Source organism: Pipistrellus hanaki (assembly GCF_964339955.1).
Source record: "Pipistrellus hanaki genome assembly, chromosome: 9".
NCBI lineage: Eukaryota > Metazoa > Chordata > Mammalia > Chiroptera > Vespertilionidae > Pipistrellus > Pipistrellus hanaki.
In genome coordinates this window covers 26,499,479-26,523,977 of record NC_140511.1, presented here as the reverse complement: position 1 = coordinate 26,523,977, position 24,499 = coordinate 26,499,479, and the positions used below count along the sequence as shown (strand labels likewise).

The 24,499-nt window shown below is 46.6% G+C and overlaps 1 protein-coding gene across 2 annotated transcripts in view; it reads left to right on the top strand.

Annotated features, from left to right (window-relative positions):
* AMOTL1 (angiomotin like 1) overlaps positions 1 to 24,499 on the top strand; it is a 124,841-nt gene that overhangs the window by 17,908 nt on the left and 82,434 nt on the right. Inside the window, exons 2-3 of one of the 2 annotated variants that reach the window (XM_084895371.1) lie at positions 3,566 to 3,700; positions 15,378 to 15,431. In XM_084895371.1, the coding sequence (XP_084751497.1) occupies positions 3,616 to 3,700; positions 15,378 to 15,431 (139 nt within the window). In that variant the 5' untranslated portion in view covers positions 3,566 to 3,615. Of the gene's footprint in view, positions 1 to 3,565; positions 3,701 to 14,666; positions 14,752 to 15,377; positions 15,432 to 24,499 lie in introns of those variants that run through there. The other variant, XM_084895374.1, reaches the window with a different exon arrangement.

Genomic DNA, 24,499 nt, shown 5'->3' with positions numbered 1-24,499 from the left:
GTAATGCCCTTCAGGTCCATTTATGTTGTCCCAAATAGCAGGATTGCTTTCTTTCTTGTGGCTGTACAATATTCCAGTGTGTGTGTGTGTGTGTGTGTGTGTGTGTGTGTGTGTGTGTACAAATATAACATCTGAGCCACTCATCTATTAACAAGCCACTTAGGTTGTTTCCATCTCTTGGCTACTGTGAATAATGTGGCAATGAACACGGAGTACAGACATCTCTTTGAAGTATTTAATCAAGAAGTGATGTGATCAGCCAGCCAGTGTGGCTCAGTGGTTGAGCATTGACCCATGCACAAAGAGGTACCACATCTATTCTCAGGGCACATGGCCAGGTTCCAGGCTCGATCCCCAATAGGAGGCACACAGGGGCCAGCCAATCCATGTTGATTGAAAAAGTGCTCCTTAAACTCAGAAATACAACTGTAAGTTTTCAGCAGGCTTTTCCACTCATGCCACCCCACCTTATCCTACATGCTGCTCTTTGAGCTGCCATGTGCTGCTTTAGCGAGAAGCATTTACTCACTTCCTATTTCCAGGGTTACATTAAATTTTTCTCTTTCTTTAGTTTCTTCTTCATGAACTTAGTCATTGATAGGGTTGTTTGTTTGTTTGTTTGTTTGTTTTGCTTTGTTGAGAGAGAGAGAGAGAGAGAGAGAGAGAGAGAGAGAGAGAGAGAGAGAGAGACATCAATGTGAGAGAGACACATCATCAGTTGCCTCCAACATAGGCCCCGACCAGGGGCCCTTTGGTGCATGGGCTGATGCTCTAACCACTGAGCAACTGGCCAGGGCAGTCATGGACAGAGTTTTGCCTTGGATAAAGATTAAACACATTATAGAAAACTGTGGACAATTTGTTGTACATGGCCAGAGGCCTGGAAAATATTTTCTAGGCTCCATTGTTTCGTGACCCACTCTGGGATTTCCTGGGTCTGAAGTGATGGTGTTAGAGTTACAGTAACAGATGTGATTGATCAAAATATTCCTTGAAATACCTGTGTTTGATGCAATTTCATTTCATGTTTTTTGCTTGGTTCTCTCAAGCAGAGATGTGAAATTCAGGCAACAGAGAAATCTGCAGGGTTTGCAGGTAAAAGTTAAAGCACTCAACATGAACCTCTGCAGACCAGATTAATAAAGTAAAATGCATGGATTTGGAAGCCTAACCTCACACATTTAGATATGTCATCTTGCAAATCTGTTTCCTGGGACCAGTGGGTGCCTAGGCCACTGGACCAAGAATGATGGGAAATCTATTTTGAAAACCACTCTCCAGCCCTGCTGTGGTCAGTGGTTAGAATGCCAGCTCACGCACCGAAAGGTCTCAGGTTCAATTCCCCATCAAGGGTACCTATCTGGGTTGCAGGATTGATCCCCGGCTGGCTGGGGTATGTGCAGGAGGCAACCAATGGATTTTTTTCACATTGATGTTTCACTCTCACTCTCACTCTCTCTAAATCCAAGGGAAAAAATATCCTTGGTGAGGATTAAAAAACAAATAAATCACTCTCCAATTAAAAAATAAAACTCTGTTTTTTTAGACTCTCACTTCTCAGGGATCCTGCAAGGATTAATGAAATGACTTTGAGTGACCAATCCATTGTCAATAAATGTTGCCTTTGAAGAATGTAGTATTTCTATTAATGTTATTTCATAATTGATGAAGATACAAGGTGTTAAGTAGTTCATTTGATTAGATGACAATACTTGTGTGATCATGGCCTGAGACTGGATTTCTATTCCAGACAGGTTTTCCCTTTTGCACAGAGAACACGTTCTCTTCCAATGGCAGACACCTCGGCCTCTATCAGCCACCTCTCACTGCTCAGGCTGATGCCGCCCTTTGCTAATGCATAAATAATGCATATTTCTTGGCCCACAGATGTGGGCGGAGAGGCTGCAAGCATATTATCATAGGCTGCAATTCCTGAAAGACTGAACAGGTCTTGGCAACATCTAGTCCCAATTTCTTCACTTAAAGTTGAGGAAATTAGTCCAGAGAATAAGTGGTTTGCCCAGACTCACCCTGTTAGTACCAGAGTCAGGGTTAACATGGGGATTTATTGAAAAGTCCGATGTTTTCACCACGGTATTGTGCCATATCCATTCTGGTCTCGGATTCCCTTCTACTATTGTACTTGGAGTGTTCGCATTATACACAGTTCCCTAGTGAGCCAGTACCCGGTAAAGTGCAGTGCAATCTTTGGTACCTCCTGGTGTTAGACTAGAGACTTTGGTGATTTGTTGCAACTCCCAAGAGTGCCACACTTCTCTAGGCAGATGGCCGAAAAGCAAGTCTGCCTGCCATGTGGGCAGCTGTGCGGGAGCCTGCAAGGCAAATGCGAACAGCATTCTGCAGACTAAGTCAAGCCAAGTGCTCTGATTACAACAAACGATAATGGCTGCCCGTCGTAATTAGGAGACAGGATTTCTGCCGGTGTATGTTCCCCTCGCTGCATTCGCTGGTTAGGTCTGTCAGTCATGTTCAACTACTCAGCCGCATCCATGTGAGGGCCTGCTACCCACAGAGCGGTATGAAGAGCTCTGTAACAGGCAGCAGTTTGGCCATGAGTGGTAATTTTCCCAGCTACAGTTTATGAGGGGGGCATTCCCCAGGCTGGGCTTCTTGGGGGCAGCCAGTAAGGTGTCCTTTTCAGGAGAGCCGAGGGCCCTCCTTTTGACCTGTGACTTTTTATCATCATTTTCAAGAGGAAATACAAGATTAGTCTCCATGGCCCTTTTTGGCCCTGGAATTTTCCTTTAAAATAATATGATATATTTTTTCAGACCATAAAAAGAATGCATGTTTGTTCTGGAAAATGCAGAAGATTACAAAAAATAAAAAATAAATAAAATAAAAGGCACTCATATTTTCAATGCAATGATAGCTATTTCCAATTATTTATTTATTTATTTATTATTATTTTTTTAAATATATTTTATTGATTTTTTACAGAGAGGAAGAGAGAGGGATAGAGAGTTAGAAACATCAATGAGAGAGAATCATCCATCAGCTGCCTCTTGCACACCCCCTACTGGGGATGTGCACGCAACCAACATACATGCCCTTGACCGGAATCGAACCTAGGACCTTTCAGTCTGCAGGCCGACGCTCTATCCACTGAGCCAAACCGGTTTCGGCTATTTCCAACTTTTTAATTCAAAAGTTTTTCCAGTCTGTTTCCCAGGCATATAGAGTATATATGTATTTATTTTTATGAAATTGAGACCCTAATGAATCCAATGCTGAAATTCTAAGAGTCTATAACATATGCAGAACTAAACAGTAAGTTCCTTGCTCAAAGCCTGGCATGTATTAGTTGCTCAATTAACAACAAACATTTGCTCACTGATGGAGCGAGAACTGTGGTTTTTGGACTTGAGCATTCTCATTGGAAGATCTCGCACTCAGGCCATGCCCAGATCTTGACAAAAACCTTTGCACGTTAAAGAAACATAATAAACTGGAAACATACTCCTTTCCTTCAAGAAAGCCTCCCTTTCTCAAGAGAGCATCAGCAGTAATTCACCTCCGTTTTTGTGCTCATTATTTATTTTAGGAGGCGTCATTTGATGTGAGAGCTGCACATATAAGAGACTTGCCGGAAGCATGGACCTCAGTGAAACATGGCCTTTGGAGGAAGGAGCCTGGCTGTCTCATGCAGGAATTCATCATTTTGCCAACACCAGAGGAGGTATGGCTGCCTTTGATGTCCCTAATACACGGGGTACTCTTCAACTCCTGAACTCATTGTATCCGCCCAGCTGTGCTCAGTCGGTGCTCAGTGACATTTGTCATTTCAAAAGCAGTCGGTAGAAAGGAGGAGCCTGGACTTTGGAGTCAGCAGACCTGGGTTCAGACTCTAAATATTCTATTTACAAGCGATTGGCCTTGAAAAATCTATCGTGTCCTCAGCTCTAACATGAGAGTAGAAGTGCCTGCATTGCAAGGCTGTGATAGGACCGTGAGTAATGTAAGCTGTCATTTGCTGAGCCCTAGCCAGGTGGGAAGTTAGTCACCTATCTTTGAGCTCCTAATCTGTGTCAGGTATTGTGTTCCCGCTTATCTCTTCTTCCCTCGCCTCCTCTCCTCTCTTCTCCCCAGCCCTGCAAGGATTGGGTTGAGGACAATGCAACCAGTATAAACAGAGTAGGCCAGCTCACCTTCCCTTCTTTTCCTTTGTCCTCGAATCTGATTGATGCAACTCGCCATTAAAGGATGGGGCTGTGGTTACTCTGCCGGAGTGCAGCATAAATCTAAGAACTGTAACCTGACACAGAGCTGTGGTCCTCTGTCATGTCTAAGAGTTCAACCTTCTCCCATCCCCCAAATTATTAGATATCTACTTCGGAGGTAGGAGCCAGTCTATGGATGGAGAGATCAAAGCCCATTGAGGTTAATACAGTCACATGATGTTTTTAGTAAGGATATGCCTTCCGTGTATTTGTTTATCCATTTGCTCAATAAATATTGAGTTTCTGCTATGTGCCAAGCACTGGGAATACAAGAGAGTAGGGGCGAGGTAGACATAGAGATCACCAGACTACTCTCTCTGCTGTGCCCCAGGCTCTAAAATGGGGTGACCTACAGCAAGGAGCATCTACTGAGCTTCTGCACTGCAACTGCTGCTGCATCTTTCTACCAAGACTGCTCCACACGATGGGAGAGTCCCCATGGAGACAATCAGTCTGTGGTGATGGAGGTGTCCCAGGCAGTATTGCCGCATGTGGGTGAAACACAGTAACAAGGAATCAGTGTGACTGAAATTTGAAAATTCTTGTGGGCAGTTGGTGTTAGGAGGTTCTCAGAGGCATGGGCTCAGGTCCTAAAGGACTAGGTAGAGGCCCAAATGGGAGCCTAGTGAAAAGCTGAAGCGAGATAAGGCACTCACTCTCAGGAACAGAGTGGAAACCCCACTGTGCCAGACCTAAGTCAGAACTGGACGAACTACAAAAAACAGTTGTCATCATTTGTTAGGAAGATACATTATACCAGACATTATGCGAAGCCTTTTTTGTATAGATACAGACTTTCTCAACTCATTCTCACAACAACCTTATCCTCATTTTATTAATGAAAAAAACTGAGCTGGAGGAGGCTGAGAAACGTGTGCACGGTCATTCGGCTGGAAAATGGCAGAGTGGGGGGTTCAAACCTAGAACTGCCTAACCCCAAGTCACTGTAGGCTTTTGCCCCTCAGTTCCCTCTCCAACTCTCCCTGCTCTGCCTTCTCAGTTTCAGGCTCTGGTGGTCCCTGTTACAGGTTTTTATGTTGTTGCCACAGTAGAAAAGAGAACTAGCTCTGAGCAAGGTTGGAAAATAAACATGTTGTGGCAATTATCATCCAAGAACCTCCTATGGCCGCCTCAGCTAATGCACTGCCAAGGCCTGGACCTACCTGTTCCAGAGCAGGTTTCCTCCACACCCCGTTCCCCTGTCCCATCTCTCCCACTCCTGGGCAGCATCAGCTGCTCTGTTTCTGAGGCCCTATGTGGGAGAATGGGGTTGACATTTCTAGTGAAGTTCCCAGGGAAAGTCCTGGAAGTATCCAGGCCTTGGGGTATTTTTTCTTGGCTTCAGGGAGTCCTCCAAGGATGGGGTTGTCTGGCCGGGAGGCCTAGACATCCTGGTGAGTCACAGGCCTTGAGCTGGACCGAATCATTGCGACATCGGCTTTTGTATTCTCCTCAGAGCATCCCAGGCTGCCAGGGAGGTGGGACAGCCTCCAGGAAACCACCTGGGGGAATCCAGGAGGTCTGGGGGTGATCCGAAGTTTCTGGAGGAAAGTCCCCCTGCCACTCCTGCCTCCTTCATGCCTAAAAATACCCTCCAGGATTTGGGCCAGGAGATTGGCAAACTTATTTTAAAGGTCTGGAAGACATTTTTCTAAGTGAAATCATATGTAGTGCCTGACACACAGACTAGAAGGGAGGCCATGCTGGGCCAGCCTAATTCTGACTGTCCATCACAAGCTGATGTGGCTGTTGCTCGGATTTGCCAGAGCTCACACTGTGAGTATGGGGATCGGTGCAGGCCTCCATAGCCCTTCTCAATGAATCTGTAAAAACACTTTTCCTGTTATTTATATATGCTTACTCAGCTATTTGGGATTCCTGCTGTCATCCATTCTTCCCAGGGGACTCCACCTGCGTGGGCTCCTGCTTAGAAGACAGAAGTCTGGGAAACATAACCTGGCAGTGGGGGCCAGGTGCATCCGGAAGGCCCGTGGTGCTGTTCCCATTATGCCCATAAAATCAGGAAGCAGCAGATTTCCCTTCTGGTCCCTCTCAAGGTCAGACATTTTACTAGTAAAATATTTTTTTTTTTAAATCGATTTCAGAGAGGAAGGGAGAGGGAGAGAAAAAGAGAAACATCAATGATGAGGGACAACCATTGATTGACTGCCTCCTGCATGCCCCCTACTGGGGACCAAACCCGAAACCCAGGCATGTGCCCTGACTGGGAATTGAACCGTGATCTTCTGGTTTATAAGTCAATGCTCAACCACCGAGCCATGCCGGCTGGGTGGACAGACAGAGTTTTAACATATCGGGAAGGAAGGAAGGAAGGAAGGAAGGAAGGAAGGAAGGAAGGAAGGAAGGAAGGAAGGAAGGAAGGAAGGAAGGAAGGAAGGAAGGAACTTTTTCTGAGAGCAGTCTGTGTGCCAAGCACTCCATGGGTGTTGTTTCATTTTATTCAAATTCTCATTGAAATCTTGTCAAGTAGTTATTATCTCAATTTGCAGAGAAGGAAACCGAGTCTTGTAATGTGGCAAGATAACTAAGCCAAACTCACCCAGGAAAGGCCAGTACAGCTCACATTCAAACTCAGGTCTTCATACCCCAGAGCTGTGCTCTGTCCATTTCAATTCTCTGTCAGTTTCAGAGAGCAACACTTTTGGGAATCTCCACCTTTCTATGATGCTTGGTCCTTTTTGTCTATTTCTTTTGCAGACAGTATGGTAAAAGGACAAAAAAGATGGAATCTGTTCTCCATGATCTCTGATTGGCATTTTTTAAAAAAACAAGATTCATGAAGGTCTGTTCATTTTACAGAGCAGGTTTGGAGACTTATCAAAGACCAGAGGCTCTGTGCACGAATTCGGGGACCCATTGGGGTCCCCCGGTATGGCCTGCAGGATCGGACCAAATCTGGCTCTCTGACATCCCCAAGGGGTCCCAGATTTCGAGAGGGTGCAAGCCTCCACTGGTACACTATCAGGGTCAGGAAGGAACGCAGGAGGTTGGCTAGCCATGGAGGGACTTCAGGAGGGCTTCAGGGTGTGTGTGACCCGTCTATTCAGTCCTGATTGATCAGACCCCAGCAGCAAGCTAACCTACCAGTCAGAGAGTCTGTCCCCTGGTGGTCAGTGCATGTCATAGCAAGGAGTTGAGCAGCCTTAGCATGTCATTAGCATATTATGCTTTGTTTGGATGAATGGACAACTGGACAACCACACACTTAGCATATTAGGCTTTTATTATATAGGACTAGAGGCCCAGCGCACAGAATTGTGCATGGGTAGGGTCTCTAGGCCTAGCCTGTGATCAGGGCCATCTTCTGCCCGCTCGCCAGTCCCCAGTCCCGCCCTGCCACCGCCACCCACCTGGTTCCCCTCTCCAGTTCCCAATCCTGCCCTGCTGCCACCCACCTCGGTTCCCCATTCACCATCTGGTGATCATAGCCTATGGGCCGAGGGGAGGGGGGGTGGGGAAGGGAGGGGCCAAGAGGTGGTCAATGCACTTCATAGTGACTGGTCGAGTGGTCATACTTGTCATTATGCCCTTATGGTTGCTGGGCTTTTATTATATAGGATTAGAGGCAGAATTTGGGCTGGAACCCAGGCCTCTGCTTTTCTCTCCAGCACCTATACCATGCTGACTGCTAAGACCTTAGCTTCTTGGAAAAATTATTTTCATATGAAAGAAGAGAGGCCCCTGTGTAGCCAAGAAAACTATTTGCAGTCCCCGAAAGAAGCAGTTTCCACTCAGGCCTCTGTCCAGAGTGACCGGGTGGAAAAACGTGAGATCGGGGTGGTCTCTGCAGCTCAGCAGAAACTCACATTCATACAGTAGATGTCTTTGTTTTACTGGTTCAGTCATACATTTCCATTGCAGCAAATGTTTTTGCACTTAATCTTAACGCAGGGTATTTTGTTTGATTTCACTCAATAGATCTAAGTGTGAGCTGAAAGTGTATGATTTTTCCTCTTCAGGGACCTGTTTCTGTGTGTATTTTTGGAATGGTTCTTTATTCTGACTCATATATCCACATACACCTTCCAGTGGCTTCTTAGCTCAGCCAGAGTTTATTCCCTTTGATGTGATGCTGAGTTAGGAGTCTTTTAAATCTTCGTCTCTATTCCATAGCCGGTAACGGGAACGCTGGGGGCCTGGATGGATTCAATTTGTTTATATGTTTCATAGAACACCATGCTTTTGTTAATAGCATCCACTGCATTGGTCTTTGAAATTTTCAGAAGACATATTTAGCATTTTTACCGAAATGAATCCTTGGTTTCCTGCCAGACTTAATATGATATCATGTCTTGGCCTGTACTGATAATGATTTTTTTCCCAGGTGATATATAGTTAACTGTTCTTCCTGTAGAACCCGTTTCTTTCTTCTGGAAGTTATAAAGCACTTAAAGCAGTTATCTGGGGCTTTGTTTTTCTTTAAGGGAAATCAAGCAACTGCATTTTTTTTTTTCTCCCTTTCATCAAGTATTATAAAAGTGTGGGTGTGTGCTAAAAGAAAAGACTACTAAACCGTAAGAGAAGGAGAAATGATCTTTTGGCCATTTAGCCCTAGAGATAATGCTGTGACCAATTAGGTACAAATTTATTTTTGATGAAACCTAAGTGGGGGGGAGGGGCATACATTTGTCCTTGGTGTCCTCTGCTGGCTTGTCCTAAGAGGATGCAGATAAGGGACTGGATAACAGAAGGGAGTCATGCTGTGCTCAGGCAGCCATGGCCCCCCTTCGCCCTCCTACATCAGCCCGCCCACGCTCACCAAGGAGAGGAGGGGAAGAGGGGAAGAGGGAAGGAGGGGAGGAGGGGAAGAGGGAAGGAGGGGTGGGCATTGCTTCTCTACTTGCTCTGCTGTTAACTGGCAGGACCTGCTGGAGGCAGGAGGCTACCTGCAGAGAAGATGAGCAAAGGGCGATGCCAGAGAGGAGAGGAAGGCAGAGAGAGGGCTCAGCCCACACCTTTCAGTCTTCACGCTTGAAATTGGTGACCTTCCAGGCAATTGGGAAGGTTGAATACAGATCCTAGCTCCCATTCTAACTTGTTGTTAATGACATTTTTAAAGGGCAGTGATAGCATACCTTGGCTGATTAAAAACCCTTCTCCCCACGTGGCATCTATCCCTTCACCCATCTCTTGGAGCATGCCTGTGGGAGACTCAGCTCCTTCTCTTTTCTACTGGCCAAGGAGCTGTGTGGCCCCAGAGGACTCCGGAGTCAAAGCAGCCCAGGAAGGCCATCTGGGGACAGCACAGGGGCCCTCTCGGTGGTCCCTCCTCCGAGGAGAGCCTGCAATTAAGGCTCCTGCCACTTTTGCAGCAGCGGTTGGCTCAGTTCTGCCTATAAGCAGGAGATTGGTGATGGGCTTTGTGCTAAGAACCCTCTTCCACCCCAAAAAGCATTTGGAGTGTGCCCTTGGCTCTAGAAATCAAGCTAAGAATTCCTTTGACCCTAGAATTATATCCAGTATCACTATGTGACCATACTCCATTTGCCGAGGAATGAGGGTTCTTAATGAGTTTTCCAGATAACTGGAGCATAACCCTTTAAATGCCTAAGTTTAGTTCCAAATTTTACTGTTTCCCTAATAGTTGATAGGACTTCTTTCTTATGGCTTTTTGTATTCTTTCTTGCCCTACTAAACAGAAAATAGTCACACCCAGCTTATGATTGAAACTGGACCAATTTTTCATTTTAGAAATGTGTTGTCTTTAATTTTGGATTTGTCATATGATGTCCAACTTGTTTAAAAATTCATATACTCATTTGAATATGCCTAAAGAAAACTCTACGGGATGCTTAAGACTCTGTGGATGGTGTTTCAGTTCAGGAATGAAGACTGGGATAGGATGAGAAGGAGGATTTCATTTTTCAGTTTATAACCATCTGGACTCAGTGTCTTCTCCTTCACCTTGAATATATATTACTTGCTTATCAAATGAAAATTAATTTACAATTCTATGTTGCTCTGTATTATAACATAATATATATCATTAAAACTAGGGGTTGGTTCCTAGGTTAAATTCCAAAACCCATTCAACTTAGGATACAGCAGGCAATAGTAGGGGTGGACACTAGACATTAGCCCCCTGTGTTATCTGTTCCTAGGCAAAGCCTGAGCCCCAGGAATATTTTCTTCTTGCTGCTCTGTCCATATGCCCCATTGTCTCATAAATACTGCCCTAGGGATAGGAGGAGAGACTCACTCTGTCTGCAGGGGCCATGGCAGCGGGAGGCTCACTCTCCTCCTGAGACAGTAAAAAGAGGACTCGAGCTTGCTATGTGGGAGAGAAAGGAACGTTTATGCAGCCTCCACTGTGTGCCAGGCACTCTGCTTGGTCTCTCTCATATGTTACCTGTGTCGCTTGTCCGGACAGTCTAATGAGATGGGTGTTGTCAGGAAACTGAGGCTCTGAGAGGCTTAATGAGATTCTGTGATTGTCCCCTAATAACTGACAAGCCATAAACTAATGCACTGTCTTTTATAATTCAGTGGCCCTCCAGCAGAACTGTTTCCCTTTTTTTTTTTTTTTTTTTTTTTTTGTTAGTCATTACCTGCGGATATATTTCCATTGACTTTTTTGAGAGAGTGGAAGGGAAGATGAGAGACAAAAGAGACAAAGAGAGAGAAACATTGATGTGAGAGAGACACATTGATTGGTTGCCTACCGCAGGCAATCTAACCACGACCTGGGGATCAAGCTGCAATCGAGGTACAAGGTACGTGCCCTTGACTGGAATCCAACCGATACTCTATTCTTTGAGCCAAATCAGCTAGATCAGAATCGTGTCTTTGTAAGAGGCCTGTCAGAGTCAAGTAAGGCTAGGTGCTTCCCTGCAGTTCTATAAGGTCTTCTGATATGGAATCCCTTGTTAGGAGTTGAGCAAGTTGAGGGCAGGACCTTGTTTTGATCACCTTTGTTAGCTGCAGTGACTTGCAATACCTGGAATTGTGGTAAATTCTCCGTAAATGTTTGTTTGATTAACAGGAAATATTATTGTTTGCTCTGGCTCCCTAAGATAGGAAATTGGAATCATATATTTTAGAAACATTTTCAAGAGCAAATATTGAAACAAGAAAAATATTTTCTCATTAGCTTTGGTTGATTAGGAAATCCAAATACCTAAAGTGCTGTAAGAAAAGTTCTTAGCTTACCAGGCATCAATTTATAGGAGGAACAAAGGGAAGTCCGTTGTGAGTTAGAACAGATGGGCAGGCTCCAGCACCTAACCGCTGCTGGAGCATTTGCAATGCTCTTCCTATGGGAAGTACCTGGTGCCAGCTCCATAAAACCTTCTTTCAAGCCAACTCTTGGAACACAGGCTACAAGTAGGGATGATATAATATTACCCTTAATTTGGAGCATATTCTGTGGTTTGTGACTCCTTCCAGTAACTCAAAGTTGTTAAGGAGCCCATTCTCTTAGCTGTAAAAGGAGTTTGTCATCTAATAATAACTAATATTTACCCAATCTTCACAATGTGACAGTTTTTCTTCTTGGAACTCTACGTGGATTAGTTTATTGTACCCTAAGCACAACCTTATGAGTTAGAAATTATTATCTTTAGTTTTACAGAAAACAGAGGCTGGCAGAAATTGAAATTCTAGCTAATAGTGGAGCTGGTATTAGAACCAAGGCCTGGCTCATGGTCTCTCTCAGAACACAAAGACTAGTTTTCCTTTCCCCATGATGGGGAAACCCTAGCTGGTTTGGCTCAGTGGATAGAGCATTAGCCCTCAGACTGAAGGATCTGGGTTGGATTCTGGTCAAGGGCACGTGCCGTGGTTGCAGGCTCAATACCTGGTTGTGGCTGTGGTGTGTGAATGAGGCAACCAATCAATGTGTTTCTCTGTCTCTCCCCTTCCCTTCCACTGTAAAAAATCAGTCAATGGAAAAATATCTTCTGGTGAGGATTAACAACAACAAAATGAGGAGAAATGGAGGAGTTTGATCCCGCAGAAAGTCCATCTGAGTCCATTCACTCATGGGATCAATGTATTAGCACCAAGAACTGACCATTGGAATTGGCAATGGCAAGGCCAGCCTTGACCTTGACAAGAACTACTTTGGAAGAGGGGTGAGCTAGAAGCTTATCTATTGATAAGAGTAAAAGGTAGAAATAGATATGAGTGTAGACAATTCTTTTAATGAATTTTGTTGTAAAAGACAGCTGAGAATTGAGAATGGTAGTAAAGGGGTGGAGTCAAGAAAGGAATTTTTTTTTTTTTTTTTTTTTTTTTTTTAAGACAGAGACATAGTAGTATGTCTGTATAGATCTAGAACAGAGGAAAACTGTAATTTAGGTTGGGAGGGGGAAAAGTCACCTGAGATGGTGCAGGATTTGATCTGCAGTGGAGGAGCTGACCTTAGATGGAATGGAGATGGTTCGTCCACAGTAACAGGGGTGCAGGAAAGTATGTAAACCAAGCAAATGTAGAGTGATTGTTGGGCTGCACTAAGGTCCACTTGAGGTCAGTGGTAACGACTTGAACCAAGAAGCATGCTTAGGTTTCTCCAATTATGTTTATGTGGGTGCTGGCAGAGCAAGAATTAGCCTTTATCAGGGTTATGTTTTTTTTCAAGTAAGTAATATGGAGAGAGAGGGGACATAGATTTGAGTATGCATTATCAAGAGAAATGATAATAATGAATCTGGGCAATTTGATTTAACTATATAATGCATAATTCTCCAAAACATTGGCTGATACAATCTATAATAATAAAAGCATAATATGCTAATTAGACTGGACAAGGACCGACCTTCTGGACCTCCTTCTGGACGACCTTTTGGATGAAGCCAGGGCTGCAAGCACCAAGCCAGGGCTGCAAGCACCAAGGCAGGGGCCATGGCTGCGAGGGCCAAGCCCCTTGCACAAATTTCATTCATTGGGTCTCTAGTTTGATAATAATGCACCTGGAAACTAAGATGCGTATAAGAGGAAGAGATGTCATGAGAAAAGCAAGGAACAGAGAAAAGGTCGTGGGAAAAGTAATTTACTGGAGCTGGTAGGGTCAAGGAGACATTGAATTAAGATAACAGAGAGAATAACCTGGGAAGGTAGGAAGTGGTGGCTGGAGAGTGGAATGCTTGACATTGAGATTTTTAGATGGTGCCACTATGACAGCAGACAGCAGAGGCAGGAAGAGAGAGAATGTTGAAGAATTGAGAGACCAGAGTATGAGAAGAATCCACTAGGTAGACTAGGCTACAGGAATTTTCATGGGAATTGTATTGGGGAATTGATAGTGACTCAGATGCCAATATCTTCAAGGAATGAAGTAGAATAACCCACTGGTTTATAGGTGGCTGAAGTAAGTAGGGTAATGTGGTCTGTTATTTTCAAGGAGTAAACAGGTTTTGATCTGAGTAAGAAATTGAAAGAAACATTCACAGAAGAGGCTGAGGATATTGGGAATGTTGCTGGTGATGACCCATGAATGCTTGGGGGCAAATGGCAGGATTCTAGGAGGTGAGAAAGGCAAGAGTGATGTGCGCAAACATTCACCCAAGCACGTCTGCTTCTTGGATTTGGGAGCGCAGACTGTCAGGAGTGGGGAGGGGAAAAAAGATAGAGCGATAAGCCAGGCAGCTCAAGAATAGCTGCTTCCCCATGAGCAATGCTCTCTGCCCTTCAAGGTCATTTGTAAACAGAAAGCTGACCGTGGAAAAGCCAGAGGTGGCTGAGTGTTTGCACAATTACAGCGCATGGGCAGAGGTTCCGTGCCCTCAGGCTGCGGCAGCTGGTGATCTAATCAAGCTGAGATTATAGAAGGCCCCAACAGGCTGCCCAGGCTGTTGACTCCAACTGTCCGTCTCCAGTGACAAGGACAGAAAAGGGAAACCATTTTCCATGTTTGCTTCTACCTCCCTCTTAACTCCTTCTGCATCCCCTGCATCCGCGTGGGCGCTCTCTCCGGAGCACATCCCATCCCAAAAGCTCAGGGCCCTTCCAGGTAGAGCAGTCCGTTAGCTCTGGGGGAAAATACGTAATACATCCTCCCGGGTTATTCAAGCATCTGACCCAGGGAGGAGAGTCCCACAATTGCGCATGCATTACTTTAGTACAACTCCGACGCTCAAACCATAATTTCTGCTTCTGCATTATGTTTTTGAAACCGCTCAGCTCTTTATATAGCAGAAAGAACACTGCTCTGCTCCCCTCAGACACTCAGACAGACAGACAGACCATCACAGTGCTGTGTAGTCATCCATAAGTTACTTCCCAGGCTCTGTTTCCCTGCCTGTGAATGGAGACATTCCCTTCCCTGCTTGCACCAGATGGTGTCCTAAAGGGACGAAATGTTTGGACCCAACAAGGAATTCAGGTCCATGACCAAGGGGGGTGGGAGCATTTGAAGCCCCTCCCACCTCCCTTGCTATTCAAGCTCTAAAGATCCTGCCTCTCCCCACCGCGAAGCGCAGACCCAACTATTTTCCAAGCAGCGGAGCAGGGCAGGCACAATACACAAGAGCAGGAATCATCTTAGAACTGGGTATGCTCTAATTGTTAATACATGGGGGTGGGAGAGGACCCCTCTAACCAGACTTGGGAGGCAGTGCGCGCGCCGTGCCCAGCGTGACGGCCGCGGTCGCCTAGCAACGGGCGGCGGGGATGCGCGGGGCGGCGGGCTGGGTGGGCGCGGAGAGCATCCGCAGTCGCCGCCCGCACCGCGCGCCCTCCGGCCTCCCGGGCTCCACGGGAAACTTTGGGGCTTCTCGGCACTTGGGGCGCCGGCGCGAGGCCCGGCGGGCGCGGAGATGAGCCCCGCGGGCTGAGGCTGAGGCTGAGGCTGAGGCTGAGGCTGAGGCTGAGGCTGAGGATGCGGTCGCGGCGCGCGCTGGGCCGGAGCCGCGGGTCCCACCCCAGGAAAGTTGGCGCGCACCTGCCCGCGGCCGGAGACGCGCGGTCCAGACCGAATTGCGCGCGGAATTCCTTCGGCAATTTCTTCTCCCCCGTGGATCGGGCGTCCCGGAGCCCTGCGTGGCCCCGGGGTTCACGGATTCTGATCCCTGGGAGAGGAACCGCGCTTTTCTCGGAGACCTGCGCGATCACGGATGCTTAATCATCGATGGGCGCTGAACGGTTGCAATTCCATGTTTGTGTTTCCTCTTCCTCCAGACAATGATTTTGTGGAAGCCTCTCCCGCCGCGCCTTACAACCCAGAGGAGTTGGGTAAGTCGTCCCCCCCTCTGCCCCCTTTGCCTTTCTTCTCTGATTCTGCATGAAAACCACGCGCTTTTGGGGGGCTCCCAGACGAAATCCTTGGGGATGGGAAGGCAGAGGGAAAAAAGGCCAGGGGACACTTCCTGTCTGCGTGTTCCTTCAGGGCGAGCACTGGCTTTTTCGGGGGGAGGGGGTCCTGCTCCGGGGTGGTGGGGACAGGGTCCTGTGTGCGGTGGGGGACAGAGGGCGGGGGCCAGGCCCGGGGTGCTAATCCGGGCACCACGCACAGCAAACTTCTTGGCCCGGGGCCTCTGTGAGCATCCGGACTCATCCTGGCTGGAAGGGCGCAACGGTGGCAGGTTCTGCTTAGCCACGCGCCTGGCACGAGAAGGACATCCTGTGGCTGGTCCTTAACTTGCATTTAATGAAGTCCGGGACCCAAACCGGCGATCCAGTAATTAAATTCCTGGGCGCTGTATCCCTCCCTGGTTTCTATCCCTCGTTTGGCCTGTAGGTGTCTGGAGATTTGTGCGGAGATTTGTGGTGGGTGAATCAGACACTTGTCAGACAGACTTCCTTGTGTGAAGAGAAGGGTATTTGCACTGTCAGGATCCCCCTAAGTATTTCTGCCCCTCAGTCTCACTTAGTGGCTTAGTGGTTGTGATTTTTTTCTTTCTTTCTGCTGCTGCTGCTTCTTTTATTCCTTTTTTCTCACTTTGGTTCAGTTTAGTTGCTCTCAGGCCTGTCCTTGCAGTTCTCCTATCATTGACTTAAAAATCTTGCCTTCCTACGGTGAATGACTGTTTAAAACTATCTATCCAGAGTGCCCTTCTCAGCCTTGGGTACTAAGTTTCCCTCTCAGCTTGGGGTCAAGTCCCACATCGCCTGAAGTAAAATTCCATCTCAGCCAAGCCTTGCATTGGTTTTTAGGTCTGCATTGAAGATGGCCTTCTAAGGCAGAGACCGGTACCTTGTTGTATTCAGATGTGTTTCTGGCAAGTTGTGAGGCAATCCCATCTCTGTAAAGGGAGTCATAAACCAGTGAGCAAAACCAGCTTTTAAAGACAAACAATGGTAAATCCTTTTATGAAATGAAAATGATATCTAAACTATAGCTCTGCGTGAAGTGATTTTTTTTTTTTCTTCGAGAAAGTGAACTCTTAGTGATTTGCTCCACCTGTGGATAATTGTATGCTAACTTGCCAGCATTAGCACTCCACAGTGTGACAGAAGCTGTTTGGTCCTTTTAAAGTATACTAGTAGATAAGCATAAACAGTGGCAGGAAGGGCATTCCTGCTCTGAGAAAGCACCTGTCTAACTGCTAAACCATTTGCATTCACTGAATGATTTATGTACCAGAAGGGCCCAGGTGTTTGACCCTCTTCCATCCCCATCTCTCTCTCAGAGACTAACAGTCTGCCCAGCTGAGCCACTGATAAATAGAGCCCTTCCAATTAGCGGTAGAGAGTAAGAAAACAACCTTTTTTCTCTACAGCTCTCCTGTGGGACAAGTCCAGTTTCTCACGAGGAAATGAGAGTTAGAGAATCATGGGGCTCTGGGCGTCCAGGGTGACAGGGAATATGAACACAAGTCTGAGAGTCTGAGACCAGGGTTCTCACCCTCACTCTGTTCCATCTTCCTTAGTAGATATGTTAACCAGCCTGTGGAAAAGCCAGATGACCTCTAAGGTGTTGTGCAGTGCTAGCCTTCTGATGGGCGGCGAGAGGCCTGAAGCCAGGGCTGCCCGTAGCTGTTGGGTATTTATTACGCACATTCAAGTGCCATGCTGTTTGGGAGCATGGTGTCTGCCAAAGGGTTATCTTCTTTCTGACAGAGCAGCTCACTGGATGGCACTGCATTGTTTTCGTGCCATTCGAGTCAAAGAGGGAGCAGGGTTTCTCCCTTGGAAATAGTCAGGATAGGGTTTGGTACTTGCCTTAGACACAACAGGAACAATGCCTTTTATAGCTGCCGATGAGCTTGTCAAGCAGTCATCCTTTCTGAAGCGCAGAGTCACACACCACCACCACCACCTCCAGCCCCTTCCGCTAGAATATGAGGGTGGAGGGAGAGGTAAGTCATGAAAACAGTTCTATCACTGCACTTACTGTGACCTTGGGCAGGTGTCCAAAGTGCTCTTGGCCTCAGTATCTCAGCAACCAACTGGGAGACCTTGCATGGATGCTATATTGGTGCATGTCAATCACCACATGCTGTTTATGTAGGTATGCAGGAAGTATTTGTTGTTGTTGTCTTATTACTATTATTTGTTTGAAAGATATTTATTTCCCATGTGTGAAGGATGAAATAGTTCTTATAAATTGTCCCACCTTGTAACCCAAACCATCTTTATTTCTACAATTTTCTCTGCAGTGTAGCTAGTTTCCAAAAACACATGCTTAGGCAGAGCGGTCAGGCCAATTGAATTGTTCAGTTATTTGTCCCTGAAGCAGCACATGGAATAAGGTCTTTGGTAACAGTCCCTCCCCTTGCTTGTGGCGTGATCTGTAGTCTGTTTCACCTCCAAATTTTCATATCAGTCTCCCAATGTACCACAACTGGCTCCTTGAGGAATTAATTCTCAGATCACATAATGAAATTAAGTTACCAAAAAAGTTTTTTTTTTTTTTAAAGACATATATCAATATCTCTGGATGAATGTTATGTTGAAGGCTGCCCACGATAGAGAATTCAGAAATAGGTACTCCCTCCTGCGGCAATTTCACTGGGCAAGGAGGCAAAGCCTTTCTGTCATCCCATCCTCAGGTAGAAGTGATGGCCATCTCAGGAGGTCAGAGGGATGCCGAGGGAGTTGGGGTGAACCCAGCTGTGACCATGTCTGCCCCCGTCTAATAGCCTTGATCGACTCCCCACTGCTTAGAGCACTGGCTGGGTGTAGGAGGACCCCCACCCTCTGCGTTACCCCCACTCTCTATAACCTTCTGGTCATATGGAACTATGGGGAGGTCTCCAAAATCAGATCGGTTCCCTTTGTCTGTGGGCCTTTCCTCCTCTCGGCTCCCCTCCCATGGCTGGCTCCTCCTCCTCCTTTGACACTAAGCCCACGTGTCATGTCCTGCTAGTGTTTCTCAAGCCTGCACATTCGAATGGGCAGAGCTATGAAAAGTCCTGACTCTGACCAACTGTACCAGAATCCTTGAAGTGTAGTCCCAAACACCAGTGTTTTATCAGCATGTGTGATTTTTTTAAAGTCATCCCTCCAGTGATTCCCATGTGTAGCCAGAGTGTCAGCTACCACCCTTGACTGTGGCCCCCTCATTCTTCTTAGTAAATCTAGCAGCCAACACAGTGCCCAACCCAGGTAAATCTTCAATAAATGCTTGATGCACAAGGGAGGGAGGGAGTCAGCCTGGGAATCCGTGTCTTTCCATAGTGATGATACAGCTTTAAGACTGGCCCCTCTGCTCCTAGTGATGGTGCCTTGGGGACTGAATCCTTTGACCTCTGACCTCTCTCTCTCTCTCTCTCTCTCTCTCTCTCTCTCTCTCTCTCTCTTTCTCCTTTGCTCATTTCTTAGGCTTATCCAATTTATCTTCCATGATTCTTAAAAATTGAAGTGTTAAAACCATGTTTAGTGCTTAAGAGCATGTGGGTTTGGTTTTTGTCCCACCTCCAATTTGCCTTATGCGCAGGGCATTTAATCCCTGTCCCTGCTTCCTAACCTGTAAAACCACGTGCTGACTATGTTCTGATACTCTTAGAGACCCACTCACCACCCTTCAGCACTCTGCTTTGTGCCCTGGAAACCTTACCTTCCGGAATGGGTCATCTTCTGGCTTGCAGTTGGATTTGGCCAGTGAGAGGCACTGGTGGGATGTGGGAGGGTAGAGAGAAAGATGTCTCGCTACTTATTTCCTTCCCTTCAGGAGGCTGTGTTATTCTAGGCCTCAGCTCCTCTAGATTCATCCTCTCTTATGGTATTAGTTCTTGCTGGATTCTGGAACCTTCCTTTCTGACTGAGGGGTGGGAACAGACCAGGGTGCTTCTTCATCACTTGTTTTTTCCGTTAACCCTGCCCTCCCCCCTCACACTTTTGTCAGCAGTCCCTTCATCGCTTTCTTCCATCACTCCTCTTGGGCGCACTATCCATTTTCTGATAGGGCCCTGACTGGTACAATGGAGATAATAGCAGCACCAGCTTTCGGTTGTGAGGAGTAAATCATTTTAGGGGGAAGGCGCAAATGAAACAACCATCCTTAAATATTTACTATGTTTTCATGTCCCTAGGCCAGTGGTCGGCATACTCATTAGTCAACAGAGCCAAATATCATCAATAGTACAACGATTGAAATTTCTTTTGAGAGCCAAATTTTTTAAACTTGAACTTCTTCTAATGCCACTTCTTCAAAATCTACTTGCCCAGGCTGTGGTATTTTGTGGAAGAGCCACGCAAGAGGCCAAAGAGCCACATGTGGCTCACGAGCCAGTTTGCCGACCACGGCCCTAGGCAAGTGCTCTGGCACCTTTGGGCATGGGCAAAACCTTCTGAAAGATTTAATTTTTAACATATGTTTAAAAAATGTTGCCATTCATCTCCTCTTCCCCACCCAGTGTTGGAAGGTTCCGCCAAGACCCAAGAGTTATGAAAAATCTGTTCCAAGTCAAATATATCCTGCATCCAAAGTTTCTTCCCTCCCATTCCTGGGGATGAATAAGGAGAAAGGCCCTAGACTTAACATTCACCTTGGTGCCGGGCACTTTACATGTGTAAACAGTCTGCTCAGCCTCCCAGCCTGGAGTTTAAATTATGTCCCCCAAAATATAATGATTTCTGAGCATGTGCCTGCCCACATTGCTAAGAAAGCAAGTCTTTCTTTCCGGCTCTTCCCCAATTTTATGTCCAAGAATTCTCAGGGGGTGCTCCTTTGCATCCACGGAGTTAGTTCTGGCTGCTCCAGCCTTTCACCAGGGGAGCTGGGATTCAGATACATCTTGCTGAAGTTTGTGGTCACCGTGACAACTGCTCCAAGTCCTCTCTTATGAAACCAGTGACCACATGTCTCCGGACATCACTCCTGGGGCCCCAGCTCTCACCAGAACCTGGAGGTTTGGCATTTGTCTGCCTGCCGGGAATCTGACCGGTTTCCCTTGTCCGAAACTATGTGGGCCTCAGGGGTGAGGACACTGCTCTTCTCTGTACTCTTTCAGCCTCAGAATAGACCCAGGTCCTTCTAATGACTACACAAGCCTAGCCCCACTGAGAGTCTGGGATCAGCTTGGCACCATGGGCAGCTCTGAGCCAGCCCCCAAATAGCCAGAGCCAGGCACCCCACCCCTGGACCCACCCCAGGTCTCACCACCCTTGGAAGCTATTTCTCCCGCCTTCCTCCCGCCTCAATCCCCAGACATAGCTTCCGAGAGGAAGGGAGTTTTCACCCCAGTTTAGCTTTTTCTCAGGGAGATTGACAGTGGAAAATTCAATTCCCTTCCCAGGAAACCTCACCCTGTGGCAGGGGTGTGGTCCGACCTCCAGGCTGCAACAAAACATTCACAGAACTGTTCACCATTGTCCAGGCTCCCTGCATCCCGGCAGCTCAGTCTGTTCTGTTACCCATCTTGTTGGGCGTCCCCTCATTTCATCCTCAGAACAGCTCAGGGAAGCTGTGGGAATGATTTTCACTTCACGGAGGAGGACACGGAGGGTCAGGGGGTTACATTATCTGTTCAAATCATCCAACACAGCTGGTTAGAGGCAAAGTTTAGATTCAAAATATAATCTCTGGCTCCAGAGCCAATCTCAGCTTCCTGGGGAGGAGAATAGCCAATCGCAGCTTCCTGGGGAGGGAGACCTGGTTGTGGGTTAAATAAATGACGAGAAAGTAACCAGCACAGAGCCTGGCAATGCAGGATATGGCTGTTGAATACATGAATGGTAGGTATTCAAAATATATAAATATTTTATTAGGCCATCACACAGTGATCAATATGCGCTAAAGGAATTTTCTGTAATGGCATTTGAAGCAACAACCAGAAAGATGTCGCTGAGCTTCATTCACTTCCTGCTCTTCCTGCTCTGTATGCCAGTGGACAGGAAACCTCGTATGGTGTGGAGGTGATTTCTAAAGGAAACGAAACCCTTGCAGCAGCATCATCTAGGGCAGTTCAGTAGAAACCTGGAGAGAAATCTGGACGCATAACTGAAGGCAAGTGGGCTCAGGCTCAGGTGTAAAATTCATCACGGCTCCCTAGGTGTGTGTTTATAAAGTGACACTACACTTTGCCCAGGAGGTGGAGATTTTTTTTTGTTTGTTTTTGTTTTTGTTTTGTTTTGTTTGTTTTTTTTCAGGGAGAGAATGGAGTAGGAAAGGGAAAATGACAATACATTCTGAGGGTTAAATGCTTAGCTACCTTGGCTAAGAAAAAACAAACAAACAAACAAGGGAGATAGGGACTAGTGGGATAAAACACACACACACACACACACACACACACACACACACACGTGTGGCGCGCATGAATGCGAAAATGGAAAGGACATTTTCTTGCCAAAGCGATGTTTTTCCTAGAAGTCTAGAAAAAGACTGTGTCGAGTTATTCCTGGATCTTAAACACAATCACGACTACCTAGACAGGGCGGTATTTCTCCCCGTGTTAAGGGCACTGGAATCTAAAGGGTGTCAATGCCCAGCCTGGTCTGCTCAGAGGAACTGCGATTCTGATTTCTGGGTCACATTCTTACTGGAAGATCATTCTGGAATGTGTCCTGTTTGTTTCTGTTTCTCCCAGACTGGTTTTGCCCAGGGTGGCCCCATCAAAATGATCTGATGCCATTTGTTTCTCTCTCTCCATGTTAACCTTTGCTCTTTTCTCTCCTCTTCTCTCTGGCCTCATCTCTCTCTCTCTCCCTGCCCCTTCCTGTCTCTGATCCCCCAGGTCAGTGTCCTTCCCCTTCCTCCTTCCTTTTCCCATCTTCAGCTGGAATGTGGACAGAAAGGGTAGTGCTTGCCTTCCTGGGGCTCTCTGCCAGAAAATGGAGCAGGTCAAGTTATAAAAATGGTTTAGAAAGAATGCTTTTTGGCAAAGTGGGGAAACAGCTGTTCAGGGGTAGGTTTGCTGCCTCTCACCATCTGCTGCCTGCTGAAACACCCTCCCGGCAGGACTGCTGGACGGGACACTCCTTGCCAGGGCACCCCTGGGGTTCTTTTCATGTCAAATATGCGTGTGCATTTATCGCTGCTTAATCCTCCTCTCCCGGTGACCTTTGTACCCCCACATACAGAGTTGGAAAGATTTATTTTCAGCCTCTTCTCAGAGTGGACAGGCACTGTCACTGCTTTCAGGTCACTGTTTAATAGTCAGCACTTTATGGAAACTTCAGATTTTTTTTTCCCCCAAGATATTTTCCCCATTGATTTTTAGAGTGGAGGAAGAGAGAGAGAGAGAGAGAGAGAGAGAGAGAGAGAGAGAGAGAGAGAGAGGGAGAGAGGCATTCTTTGAAAGAACTCTAACATGTGTCCCCACTAGGGAAAGGGATCAAACCTGCAACCCGATGCTCTAACCATTGAGCACACTGGCCAGACTCTTAAAAAAAAAATAGAGAAAGGACCTGTGGGTGTGGAACTTTATCTGAAATGGACTCTAAGGAAAGCTTGGGGTTCAAGGGGACTGAATGGCAGTCTACTGCTGGGACTTGTAACCTGCCAGGGCTCCTTTCTTTCTGTCCCCAAAGGTTTGCTGTTTCTGACTGTTGACCAAAAAGAAAAGTCCATTATTGTGGCCCTTCGTGGCTGACCAGCCAGAGAATTTAGATCATTCCATCCTTTTTTTTAAAAAAACATATATATATTTTCATTGATTTTCCACAGAGAGGAAGGGAGAGGGATAGAGAGCTAGAAACGTCGATGAGAGAGAAACATCCACCGGCCGCCTCCTGCATGCACACCCACTACTGGGGATGTGCCCACAACCAAGGTACATGCCTTTGACCGGAATCGAACCTGGGACCTTTCAGTCCGCAGACTGATGCTCTATCCACTGAGCCAGACTGGTTTTGGCTATTCCATCCTTTTAAAAAAACATATTTTCCTTTTGGCTCTAGAAGCCATTTCCCCCCCAAACTCAAAAGAGGGATTCCAGATTCCCCTATTTGCTGTAGACTGTGCCCTTGCTGGACATCTGCCGCCTCCGGCCCCAGTGGAGGGTTGCAATGATTAGGGTGAGTGCTGTAAGGGCAGTATGCAAGGGGGGCAGGGGACCCCAGAGAAGAGGAATGGGACTCAGTCGTGGAGGTCCAGGGGAGGCCAGGCAGGCTTCCTGGTGGAGAGCAATCTTCCCAGAGAGACCTGAAGAACAGAGGTCCTGGGCATGAACAGCATCGTCTGCCTTAACAGCCGGCCGCAGCCACAGCAGCTCCCCCTCCAGGGGCCGTGTCCCTGAGGGCTCAATATGGAGTGCCAGTGAATGACACTGAATCTTCTGCCTCAGGCCAGTCTGGGGGTAACATGGAAATGCTACCCAGTGGGGCTGTAACCGCATTAACTCCTTCCAGAAATGCTGTGCATGTCCTCACGGCTCAAGGAGTCTGTCCCACCCGTACAAGGTCCTTACATCTGGCTAAGTGGGGCTCCATGGGAGAAAGCACGTGAATTTCAATCCTTCCCCATTAGGGTCATCATTGTTGTTTGCACTACTCTCAGCTCCTGGGAGCTGCCATTCCACACTGTTCACCACATGAGAGACTGAGGAACCCTCTCACGCAGTATAGAGACAGAGCCTAGCCTAGGAAGGCATTATCAGAATTAGCAAACAAAAATGCAACATACCAGTTAAAGCTGCATTTCAGGTGAAAAGCAAATGATTGTTTGTAGTATATATGTGTCCCCTGCAACTTTTGGGATATACTAAACTAAAAACTTTATATATATATATATATATATATATATATATATATATATATATATATATATATATATATATATATAAATTGATTTTTTACAAAGAGAAAGGGAGAGGGATAGAGAGCTAGAAACATCGATGAGAGAGAAACATCGACCACGTGCCTCCTGCACACCCCCCAATGGGGATGTGCCCACAACCAATGTAATGTACATGCCC